General features: G+C 39.8%; 1 protein-coding gene across 1 annotated transcript; it reads left to right on the top strand.

Annotated features, from left to right (window-relative positions):
* The first annotated feature begins 2752 nt into the window (after nucleotides 1-2752).
* Nucleotides 2753-11966, top strand: LOC113294210. Its single transcript, XM_026542618.1, has 11 exons — nucleotides 2753-2938; nucleotides 4141-4220; nucleotides 4380-5288; nucleotides 5365-5485; nucleotides 5595-5771; nucleotides 5897-6703; nucleotides 6888-8138; nucleotides 8232-9519; nucleotides 10256-10437; nucleotides 10830-10889; nucleotides 11283-11966. Exons 1-11 carry the CDS (start codon nucleotides 2860-2862, stop codon nucleotides 11684-11686), a joined length of 5358 nt encoding a protein of 1785 aa, XP_026398403.1. The 5' UTR covers nucleotides 2753-2859; the 3' UTR covers nucleotides 11687-11966.
* The last annotated feature ends 499 nt before the right edge of the window (nucleotides 11967-12465 follow it).

Below are 12465 nucleotides of genomic sequence, written 5' to 3'. Positions count from 1 at the left end.
TTATTTTACTTCACGTTAGTTGTATTTAATCTTGATTACTGAGGTCTTTTGCGTAAACTCTCGGATTATATTAATCTGTATCCAACGAATGAGATTAAATGTAGAGTTAGTGAGAGTTTAGGGGATGTATTTATTACAACTGATTGTAATAAAATTGAGGCAAGAAGAGAATTATCAATTTACCAGGCTCATTCCATTGGAAGAGTAGGTTACTGTTAAGTTTTATATATCCTTGTTGATACTCAATAAATGACATCGGTAGTTAATGGGGACAATATCGATATAGGGTTGGGATATTACGTTAAGTGTATAAGTGATTGTTTGACTTTTTTCTTCGACGATAAGAGAGTTCGATTTACAAAAGTATTTTGGTTGGTATATAGATATTGGGAATGTTTCAAATTGATTTATAAAATATTTAAAATTTCTTGGCGCAAGGTACACATATTTGTATTTATTACTTAATCAGTTTTATTTTGTGAACTGTATAGGTTTACAAACCCCCTGCACCTGAAGTTCAGGCTTGTGGATTATTGTTCAGTCTTGAGTGTTATTGAAAACCGTTATGTGCTTGTAAGTTCAAAAGCATACTTGCCGCTATGGATTATCATTGTGCACAGTTCCAGAATCCTGGACCATAGTGTATATTCTTCCGTGTAATTGCAAGGCTGTCTTTTCACATGCTTACATGACTTCCTCATAATAATTTCATCTAAACTGGGAAAGTGTTTGCTTGGATCTCAAGCTAAACTTAGCTTGAATTCAAAGCTATCCGTAACCTTGAAGATCTATAAATAGACAGACTATTGCAACATGATTTCTTAATTGAAATGGCGAGGGTACCAAGTACACCGTAATGTTTTCGATATCAACCTATAAGTCTGATACCTTTTCTAATCTAATATAAACAGAGACTGTTAAGAAGATAACAATAACAAGGTACACACTTGATATATATAATAAGTATTGAAACCGAACCTAACTATAGGAATCAACCCAAGTTGATGGTGTACTTGGTATGTTTCCTTTCACATGTATTCCTGACAACAATCCAACCCTTCATTTTCCAGCAGGACCAAATTAAATAAAATCTTAAGACGCCATTCCATCCACTAATGTTATATGAACAATTTAATAAAGCAAGCATAAGAAAAAAAACTTCACGCATCACAATTCTGTTTACATACTCTAATAAGAATATATGTTTCAGAAACTGTAACTCCTAAATTATTCCATCATTCCCATATGATGAAGCTCGCTTTTTATCATGTTGCTTCTTAGTCTCTCTTGTTATTTCTTTTATTGATGCAATCATCATCTGCATCTCTATGCCTAGTACTTAGATATACCTAATTTTGTTGACAACCTTTATGATTACATACGATAACGAAGAAGTTGATCATACCACTTTAATTGATGTTTTAAAGAATTTAAAATTGTTAACTTATATTTGTGATTGTATATTGAAGAGATTGTTTATCTCCAACTTTCTCTCATTCTAATGTATCAGTTGGAATTGATTTTCTTCTCGTACGACTAGCATTTCTTTCAATCAATCAACTTAAAAAATTACCCTGGACTCAGTGACTCGGGTAGGTAATTATTGGAGTGTCTCAACCGAATCTTCCGAGATACTCTAAAAATACTCTTCTCCATGAGATTTAGCAAAATGTATCATCTTAATCCCAAAAATGAGAAAAAGTGAAAATCTCGACCAAAATAATCGAGATTAACCACATTGGTCAGGACTAACAGTTGTGGTGTGATTGTTGATTTTTTCAAAAAAGAGCAAAAAAAACTGTGAATCTCGTCTGAGAAAGTGGAAGTCAAATATGCTATTAAACTAGGAATATTAAACACTGTTCTCCTTGTAAATGATTACAAAAATATCGCTGAATTTCTGCGTCATATACAAGAGTTGTGGTATGGAGAAATCAATCTATTTTGTTACATGCTTTTGAGACTTATCCAAAATATATAACATTAAGTAGACAGTGTTTTGGTAAGTCCCCTTTTAAAAAGTAATTATATCGATTAATTTTACCGAATTTACTTTACATCAGAAAAAAGTTTTGCCAAGCGATTTTTTTTAGCAAATTTTGTCACATTTTTTTTCTAAATTTGGTATAAGAATCATTTTTTTTTCATATATCATTCAATATTATTCACCTCGCTCCTCCACTCTAAATCCTACATCCGGAAAATATTAAAACCTATCTGAATTTAAATCTAAACCCAGAAATTAAAATTGTAGTGAAGTGAATAGCATTTGCTATATTATTTTCCTCGCCCTCAGGGAAACAAAAAAGAAAAAAAAAAGTTAGAGGCTGGGTGTAAAATCTCGCACGACCATAAAGACAGCCAAATCTGGCAGCAAATCTTTCCAAATTAGCGTCCCTTCTCCACTGCCGGTTATGATTAGGATGCTAAGTGTCTTTCACTTAACTAGTTAACTGTTGCTAGCTAGGGTTACAAAAACCCCTTCATCTCCACAAGCGGCACACGATTGCGCACGTACAAACTCCGAAAGTACGAGCAGCTTACCGTCACCTTAACATACGCCATATGATGTACAATACGCACCCCCTTCAAATAAGAATCAGACAAAAAATAATTTCTACGTAAAATATCCGTTTTGGTCGAACAAAAGGGTTACTTAAGGGTTAGTGCTAACGTGAGCCTGTAGGTGATATAATACTTTTCTTTTTTCCCAATCTAATCCTGTTTTGATATCCCTACTTTGCGCCCCCATCTTCCTCTTCCTACATACAATCAGTTGTGTATTATAAAGAAACAAGGCTCCAGCAGTTTTTATTGTTTTCCCCCAAGCTCCCTCTCTTTGATCATCATTCAGCAGCCATGGCCGAACCAAGCAATGTCGAATCTCGAGACATTAATGTCTCTTCTTCTCTTAACTCTTTTCAGCAGATCTCCAAAGGTACATAAACCTTCTCTTTCTATTTCCCTTCAGTGATTTCAGCTGTGAGAGATGATTTTTTCTGCATTGAATGGTGTTAAAATTTCATATCTAAACCCTAATTTTCTGGAATGGAATTTATTTTTTGTTTTGTTTCGAGATTTTACAAACTTAGGTTTTATTCAATGGTATAAGCTAGGGTTTTATGGACTGCAGCTTTTGTTCGGTTCCGATAGAGATTTTTGATGGTGGTAGTCTTAATTTTGTACTTTTTTTGTGGTGTTGTTGGTTTACTGATTTTTTTTTTATTTGATTTGTTTATTGCATTTTTTTTGTAATTGAATATCAAAATCAGCTGAAAAGAGAGTCTTTCTTGTGTTGAATGGCGATTATTTGGATTTTCTCGGCTAAATGTTGTCTGAATGTGTGGTAGAACACAGCGAATGAAAAGATGTATTACTTAGATGTTTGTTTGTAGTGTAAAACGCTTTAAGAATACAGTTTTACACAGTTTGTTTTGCTGGATTTTGGAATCTTAGATGGTTCTTGTTTACTGTATGGTGATGATGAACTTACTGTCTAGTCATCTTTACAGTATACCTGTAACTTTTTGTAAAAATCCTGCTTAACTTTTTGCGTTGGTTGTAGTTGCACTTTCGGAAGTCTTGATAGACATGTTTTAAGCTACTCAAGCTTGTGTGTGTAAGTAGTGAGCTTAAACTTAAGTGTGTTGGCTGTCATTGGTTTTGTCATCCTTTCAGATGGTGTTTTATTTCTGTTATTATGATTTCCTGCCTGGACTTGAAAATATGGCCTTGTCTGCGGAAGGCAAGCGAAGCTACTTGCTTTAGCTGCAGATAATCATTTCATTATAGATGAAAGTTTCAGGCCTTAAAATGCCCACAGGTCTGGCTCATGTTAGTTTAATAACAATGATAGTCCAATACTTGGTTCTCGAGTTTCTCCTTGTTCTGCCATCCCTTTGTTATCTACGAATGCGATGTGTTAATGAGGTGTCATTTGGTGCAATAATATAATTATCTAGATTGTTTGTTATGTTCCATCTGGCCAGTGTTTTCAGTTTAATTGGAATGAGAACTTTAAGCTGCGTCTGGAATTTTAGCTTCTTCCTTTTTATTCCTTTACATATCAGTTCCTTTGAACTGGAAGGTATCCGGTTGATGAGAACTGTGATGTGAATGTTCCTTCTTTTCTGTCTTCAGATATGCAAGGATCTGATAATCCTATTCCTCTTTCACCACAGTGGCTTCTGGCGAAGCCCGGGGAGAGCAAATCTGGAATGGTAAGCTCATGATTGCTTTTATCTCTGGATGGTTTTATGATGGTCGATTCATATGTAATGGTATTTTCAGATATTGAATGCAGGTTTGATATGGTTATTGTTCTTCTGGAAGGAAGTAACCAACTGTTATTATATTTTTTTCTGATATGTGCTACACAGGATTCCCATCTCAGCCCGTATCCAGGTTATGGTGGTTGTTCAGATATATCAAAATCATCTGGCGACGAAATTTTTGAGGCAGATAAGAAAAGGGATGTTTTCAGACCAACAGTGCATGATCCGGAATCTGGTCGTCGTGACCGCTGGCGCGATGAAGAAAGAGACACAGGTTCTGCTATTCGCAGGGATCGGTGGAGGGAGGGGGACAAAGAGCTTACGGATCCCCGCAAGACTGACCGGTGGGTGGACAATTCCTCTAACAGGAGTGTTGGAGAAGCACGCCGACCCCCATCCGAGCGCTGGTCTGATTCGAGTAATCGAGATACCAACTATGATCAGCGCCGTGAGAACAAATGGAACACACGTTGGGGGCCAGATGAGAAGGAATCAGAAAATTGGCGTGAGAAGCTCGATGTTGGTCGAGATGGTGAGGTCCCTCGCGACAAAGGATTACCCTATCTATCTCCTCATGGAAAAGATGAAAGGGAGGGGGATCACTACCGGCCGTGGCGATCAACCGCTTCCCAAAGCCGGGGAAAAGGAGACTCTCCTTTTCCACTAACCCAAATTCCAACCAAACAGACCCCATTTGGTTATGGTAGGAGCCGAGGGGAAAATGCTCCTCCAGCCTTTTCTATTGGTCGTGGCAGGGGTGGGTCCGCTGGGAATTCTTTGCAGAGCATTTCTTCTCAGTCCTATTCGTCAGGTTCTGTCTTGGAGAGGGGTGAAAGTGGGCATGGCGATCCTTCTCCTTTAAAATATAGTAGGACAAGATTGCTTGATCTTTTCAGGACAACTGATTTGAGATTCCATAAGAAGCCGTTAGATGGGTTCGCAGAGATTCCTTCTTTGACACAGGAAGATCCATTAGAGCCGCTTGCCCTATCTGATCCCACTCCAGAAGAATCGGTAATCTATCTTGCAGAGAATCTTGTGATGCTATTTTACTTGAAGGAGTGTTCTAACAGCAGTATTGCTTGTGTAGGTTATTCTGGATGGAATTCACAAAGGAGACATAGTAAGTAGTGGCCTGCCCCAGACTTCGAAAGATGGATCTGTTGGAAGGAATACTTCAGATGGGGTGCAATCAAGGCGAAACAAGTTTGGTATGGCCTTTCGTGATACCTTTTGAGTACCCAAATGAGTGTGTACATGCATATAGTTAGAAAATCTGGAGAGTTTTATTTGCTGAACCAGGGTTTATCGATTGTGCAGATGATTTGCCACCTCACTCTGATGATTATAAGGATGAAAGTGCCGACCATTCTAAAGGTGGTCTCTTTTCTCGGAGCCCTTCAAAAGAGAAGTACGTGCATCCTCATGGTTCTGACATGAAGTTTGAAGCATCTCAAAACCCCCACAGCCACCGTGATAGCAAATTTGTCGCAGAAGGTAGACGATAAACGCGTTCAAGGCTTGTGAATTTATTGGTCAATAGGCTGAAGCTGATTTTTGAAACTTTTCAACTTTCGGACTTTTTTGTCCTGATTTGCTAATTTAAGTTTCTCTTTGGGCAGCTGTGAGGTCAGATGGCTTTCTCCGGAAGAAAGCTGATGAGGCAGGAGTCGTCAGGGAAGTGGGTGCACAAGGTTCTGCCCATCCTGTTACTCCTTGGAGATCTCAGTCTCATGGCGAGCACTCACATGGGCAATTGCATGAGTGGAGAGGTCTTCCAAATGAGAGTAGGTCAAGAACAGATATGGACTGGTCGCGCTCGCAGAAAGACCGGGATCCTGAAAGGGAGAGTAGTGCTGCAGTTTCGCCATACTACAGAGCTGAGCCAATTTGGAGAAGTACTGAGGGGTTCCACTCAGAAACATCTCGTGATCCTCTTATTAGAAGACAACCGTCCGGGGTGTTGGATAGGGAGCAGGAAGCCAGAAAGTTCTTACCTCAGACTTCGCCGGAAGACCTATCTCTGTTTTACAAAGACCCACAAAGTCAAATTCAAGGTCCTTTCTCCGGCAGTGATCTTATTGGGTGGTTTGAAGCTGGTTTTTTTGGCATAGACTTGGAGGTTCGTGTAGCAGGTGCACCACCTGATACACCCTTCTCATCGCTTGGGGATGTGATGCCCCATTTAAGGGCAAAAGCAAGGCCACCACCTGGTTTTGCCGCGCCTAAACAAAGTGACGTATCAGAGTCATTAAATGTGTCTAAGTTTAGTAGTATGGGAATGCATCATGCAGCTCCAAGCGAGATTGACATCCTAAAGACTGACCCAAGAAGTAGACAAGGTTCCATGACTGAAGCTGATAATAGATACTTGGAATCACTTATGTCTGGAAATATAAGCAGTTCCTCACTAGATAAGTTTTCTGAAGGTTGGTTGCTTCAGGCACATAAGTGCTCTCTGGTTTATATTACATTGTCCATAGCTGTAAAACTTTCTGTCTCATGATTTACAGCTCCTGTTGCAGTCTTCTGCTACTTTTCTGATGATGTTTCCAAATGATCATCCCTTAATAACTCTCATCTTGCTAAAGACTTTTTACTGTAATATTGTAGGTTTGCAAGGGTATATTGGTAATAATTCCGGTGGGATGCCTTCAATGGGCGTAGATAGTGGACGTGATCTCAATTATCTCCTGGCCCAGAAAATGGCATTGGAACGACAGAGGTCAATTCCAAGTCCTCACTCTTATTGGCCAGGGAGAGATTCTGCTCCCATGGTTCCAAATGCAGATATTATCCCTGAAACTCCTCCACATGCGAAACTCTTACCATCAGTTGACAGTCCGCGCCAGATTCCCCAAAATATGGACTTGATGTCTTTGCTGCAAGGCGTGGCTGACAAGTCCCCTGTTGTCAATAATGGAGTTAGTAGTTGGTCAAACTTTCCTGTTCAAGGTGGCATACGCCAGGAGAAAACAGACTTGCATCAGAATCAGCATTTCCCTCCACTGTCCCCTTATGGACATCAACAGCAACAGAGGCTGCAGCCTCAGAATCTACCCTCATCAACTAGTATGGTTGGTCAAAATGTAGATCATCCTTCAGGCGTTGCAACCAAGGAGAACCTGCTGTCTTTTGTTCTTTCTCAAGACCCTCAAATGTTATCTATGTTGCAAGATCAGTACCTATTATCTCAACTTCAATTGCATTCCCAGGCATCCGTTCCCCAACAGCTTTCAGTACTTGACAAACTCTTGCTGCTCAAGCAGCAGCAACAAAAACAGGAACAGCAGCAGCAGTTATTACGGCAGCAACAATTGCTTTCACAGGTTCTCTCTGAGCGGCAATCTCACCAGCACTTCGGTGATCCATCTTATGCGCATATTCAGGCTGCTGCTGTAGCAGCAGGGAGTGGTCCTCTTGATCATCTTGTGCTTCGTCCCCCGCATGAATTTATGATGAATTCACAGGCACCTATTCCGAATTTGCAAGGTGGCCTTACTAGTAGCAGTTCGACCAGGCCTCCTCAAATTTCTAATGATGTTGGACTTAGCGTCAGTTCTGGAGTCTCTCCATTATCAAACCTGCCACATCATATTTTTGAAGGCCAAATTCCTAGAAATGGTTGGGATACTGCTCAGCCCGAACACATTGGTCGCATTCAAAACAAAGATGTTTTACCAGCAGTGGCACATGGTACACCTTCACAGGAGGCAACAGAGAAATCTCTGGATGATCTCCATGTTCTGCAGAAGAACGGTCTTGTTTCGAATAACTATGATGCTGTAGTTCCGGACCACATATCACAAGATATTTCCAAGGGTCGTGATTCAGTTTCAAGTTTATCTTCAGCATGTCCAGAAGGTGATGTTGCTTCTGCATTTCCTTTGGTGTTTGTCTTAAATAGAATAGTTACACATGAAAAACTGAACGACGCAGGTTCTTCACTTTTTGCAGGTGTTGAGCCATCTCAAGTTGAGCCTCACACTGCGAGAGAAGAAAAAAGTGTGGAAGTACGTGAGGTAAAGAAAACATCAGACAAGAAGTCCAGAAAGCAAAAGAATTCTAAGGCGCAACAATCTGCGGACCAGGCTAAAGGCGGCGTATCCGCAGCATCTTCGCAACAACAACCTAAACTTTCTGAAGGTGGTAATCTAGATTCGTATGCAGGTGATGCAGCAGAAGCAGCACTTCATGGGGAATCTCAGGGGAAGGCAGAGGATATCAAATCTGGAAGCGCGTTTCCTAATGAAGTAGAAACTGTTGAAGGTTGGGGTGGTTCAGAGTCATTGCAAAATGCAGAAACACATTCAGTTCAACGAGCTTGGAAACCCGCACCTGGTTTTAAACCAAAGTCACTCTTGGAAATTCAACAAGAGGAACAGTGGAGGACACAAAAAGAAATTGCTACTTCTGAGCCTGTATCCTCCTCCATAAATTCAAATTTCTCTAGTCCTTGGGGTGTAGTTGTACCTAATTTGGAGCCAAACCCTACCAGAGATAACTATCATGATGCAGGGAATGAGATGTTTATGCCAGGTAAATCTTCTGGAAGTTTTCCACCTCAAAAGAACAAGAAGAGCCAGTTACATGATTTATTGGCAGAAGAAGTTCTTGCCAAGTCCTATGAGAGAGTTGTTGAAGAGCCTCCATTACCAGTTATGACCAATCAAGTGGATTCATCGGTTGACGATTCCAATTTTATTGAAGCAAAAGACACTAAAAAGGGTCGTAAAAAGTCAGCAAAGGGTAAGGGTACTGGGGGTAAGGCTACACCTGCAGTTGTTGTTGATGTTCATGTTGCATCAAGCCCCGTGGAGAAAGGAAAGAACACTCGTCAGGTGAAGCAGGAGAAGGAGGTTTTACCTGCACCCCCATCAGGTCCTTCTTTAGGAGATTTTGTTTTATGGAAAGGGGAACCAGCATACCCTTCACCTGCTCCAGCTTGGTCTACTGAGCCAGGGAAGCTGTCAAAACCAACATCCTTAAGGGACATCCAAAAGGAGCAAGAGAAAAGAGGGCCTTCTGTCCAGCAGCATCAGGTGCAGGTTCCAACCCCTCAAAAAGTCCAAGCAGCCAAGAATACTCGTGGAAGTGGTGCTTCATGGCCTATTGCCGAAACTTCCCCATCTAAATCAACGCCTTCTATCCACATCAATTCTGCTGCTAACGCTCAGTCAAAATCTATGGCAGATGATGATTTATTCTGGGGTCCTCTCGATCAATCAAGACAAGAAGTGAATCAGTACGTTCAAAATCTTACCTCATACTTTATTTTTGTTACTGTTACATTTTAAATTTCCATAATTATTTTTTAATTTCATAATCCACATCACACTAATTAATTACTAGTTTGCACTTTTGAATTGTTAGAACCTTCTCAACTAGAAATGCTCGTTCGTTGACTACATTAATTGTTGCATCTAGTGATTTTTTTGACAAAGACAACCATTGATGATTCTATATCTACTGTTCAATAATCTTCATATACTTGCTATCATTCTTATTGGGTCCGTACTTCAATTTATGAGCCCGAGATGATTATCTCGGCAGCCTAAGTCAGCAATGCTTTAGGTATTTGTGTAAGTATTTTTTTGTGTTTTGTGTTTTGGGTTCGTACAGTTTAAATGCAGTAGTTATAGCAAATTAGCGATGTCCTTTGAGAAACAAATATAGCAGTCAGATAATTGGGTTATGAAAGGGGAAAGTGAAGCGAATAATGCATATGGATTGTTTGGTCATACAGGCTAGTTGATTACTACAGGAAAACTTAGCTCTTGTAAACCATGGCTGCATTAGCCTAGTAGCATCTCGCGCAATGTGGTTTTAGTACTCCCAAGAAGTTCCCGAAGAAGTATAATGAAAAGAATAACACCTGAACTGCATGAGAAGGAACATTGTGAAACTGAATCTTTGGTTTTCTACGTCTTGCACTTTAATTTATCCACAGGATTTAAATCAAGTACTTGTCTTCTATGCAGGTCTGATTTTCCAGCTGTAAACACAAGCAATTGGGGATCCAAAAGCAGCACAGTGAAGGGTACCCAAGGAGGACTGGCAAGTCGGCAGAAGTCCACAGGCAACAAGCCTGTTGATTATACTCTTTCATCCTCCCCAGCTGCCCAGTCCTCACTGAAAGAGAGGAGGGATGCCAAGCATTCGGGTATGGCTAGTGCTTGCATTTTCACGTTTTGCATGTTTTGTTGGTTTTTCTTGTTAAATCTTGAATGCAGCATATGAATGGGTAGGAGTTTCGGTGTTCGAAGCAGCAATCCTAAAAGTACTCAATTCAGTTGCATTTTTGGTCCTTTGTATTTCTGGAAAGAGGACTGAATCCAGGAGAGGAATTATCAAAGGATAAAGGAGTTTTTAAAATAGTTGGGCTTGAAAGTGAATTTGAGTTGAACGACTGCAGTACCCACCGCGTGTCCAACAATAACTATCTCTAGTTGACACAGCAATTATTTTGTTAAAAAGAAATGCAGTGTCATCTTTTAATGTTTATTTTCGTGTAGCATCTCATTCTCTCCGTTTTGCTTCTATTTTTTTCCCCAGAGGCTATGGACTTCAGAGATTGGTGTGAGAACGAGGCGTTTAGGCTTATCGGCTCAACAGGTACATTTGATATTTAACACCACAAGATCTAAGACATGAAATTTCTTTTGTTACTAATAATAATAATTATTAGTAATTTTATTATCCTTGCTCTTGAAAATGAATTTGTTTGAAGTGAAACTCCTTTGAAAAAATGAAATAATTGCAGTACCCACTGCCAGGTCCACCTTTGTTGGACACGAGTATCCATCTTGGTAGACGGTATTAGCTGGGGCATAAACTGTCAATTATAGTTTAGTTGTAATACTTCCACATCTAACGACTAAACAGTATACGTTTCATGGCAATTAGATATTTATTTGCTGTAATAATTTTTGACTTCTATATGAATTATTGTTCCTCACCGTTACCCACTTTCTCTAATTTAATTTGGATGACTCCTTGTTTCCCCAGACACAAGCTTCCTGGAATTTTGTCTGAAGCAATCAACTTCAGAGGCTGAGACACTTTTGATAGAGAACCTTGGATCGTATGATCCTGATCATAAGTTCATCGACAAGTTCCTAAACTACAAGGAAATGCTGTCAGCTGACGTACTTGAAATTGCCTTTCAAGCTCGCAGTGACCGCAAGTCGGCTGGGGCTTTTGTAGGAGAAGTAAAAAGTAAGAACAGTATAAGCCGCAATGGGGACTTAGGCCACACAGGTACCGTGGGAGCAACTTCAGACGGATTAACACAGGGAGGAAGCAAGAAGAAAGGAAAGAAGGGGAAAAAGGTCAGTGCAGCATCACTTTTGGCGTTCAACGTAAAGAGTAACCGTATCATGATGGGTGAGATTCAAACCATCGATGATTGATGAGTGAGAGAGATTGATAGATAGAGAGGAACAGTTGTAAATACAATTTCTGGAGAACTGACCATCTGTACATGTTCTTTTTTTCTCTTAGGATTTAATTTTAATTTTGACTCACCATCTAAAGTAGTAGAGCAGTATTATCAGCTCAAAAGAAGTTTTGTGGAGTTATACTGAAAAAGTAGATTACTTTGCCTTCCTTGTCAGATGTTGGTTAGTTGAGAAACAAAGCATGTTATACTTTAATCCTAAATGAAGGTAAACAGATAATTTTTTTTGTTTCTTTTGGGTGCTTCATCTGTATATCCTTTTTTTCTTCCATGTAGCTAAAATTTATAAAGGACTTGGCTAATTAGAATTAGTGTACAAGGACAAAGAATTTTTTTAGTTTGTGAGTAAGTTATTTCATTATAAACTTAGGACCTGGATCACAATGTCAGTAGAGCCATCTAATATGGAGGGTTGATTAACACCATATTAGTATCCAGCTCAGCTCCCCAATTTATAATCAAATCTCTAAGTGAATGGTTGCGGAACCAACCAACCAGAGAACCCCATTGAAATCTGCTGTCTTAGATTGCGGGTTGAATCCCACGGACTAGAAGGGGCTGGTCTCTTGTGCCATGTCTGTCCCCAGCGACTTTGATCCGTGTAAGTGCGCGATTCGTTGTTGCAACTAGCTACTGTGTCTAAATAACTTGCACCTATTGGCGAATGTTCATGACTAGCTTATGTATGCATTTGGTATATGGGCAATGGATTGTTTTTTTCATTAGTGAGAA

The sequence above is a fragment of the Papaver somniferum genome, chromosome 1 (assembly GCF_003573695.1).
Source record: "Papaver somniferum cultivar HN1 chromosome 1, ASM357369v1, whole genome shotgun sequence".
NCBI classification, from domain to species: Eukaryota; Viridiplantae; Streptophyta; class Magnoliopsida; order Ranunculales; family Papaveraceae; genus Papaver; species Papaver somniferum.
This window is presented reverse-complemented; position numbering and strand designations above follow the sequence as displayed.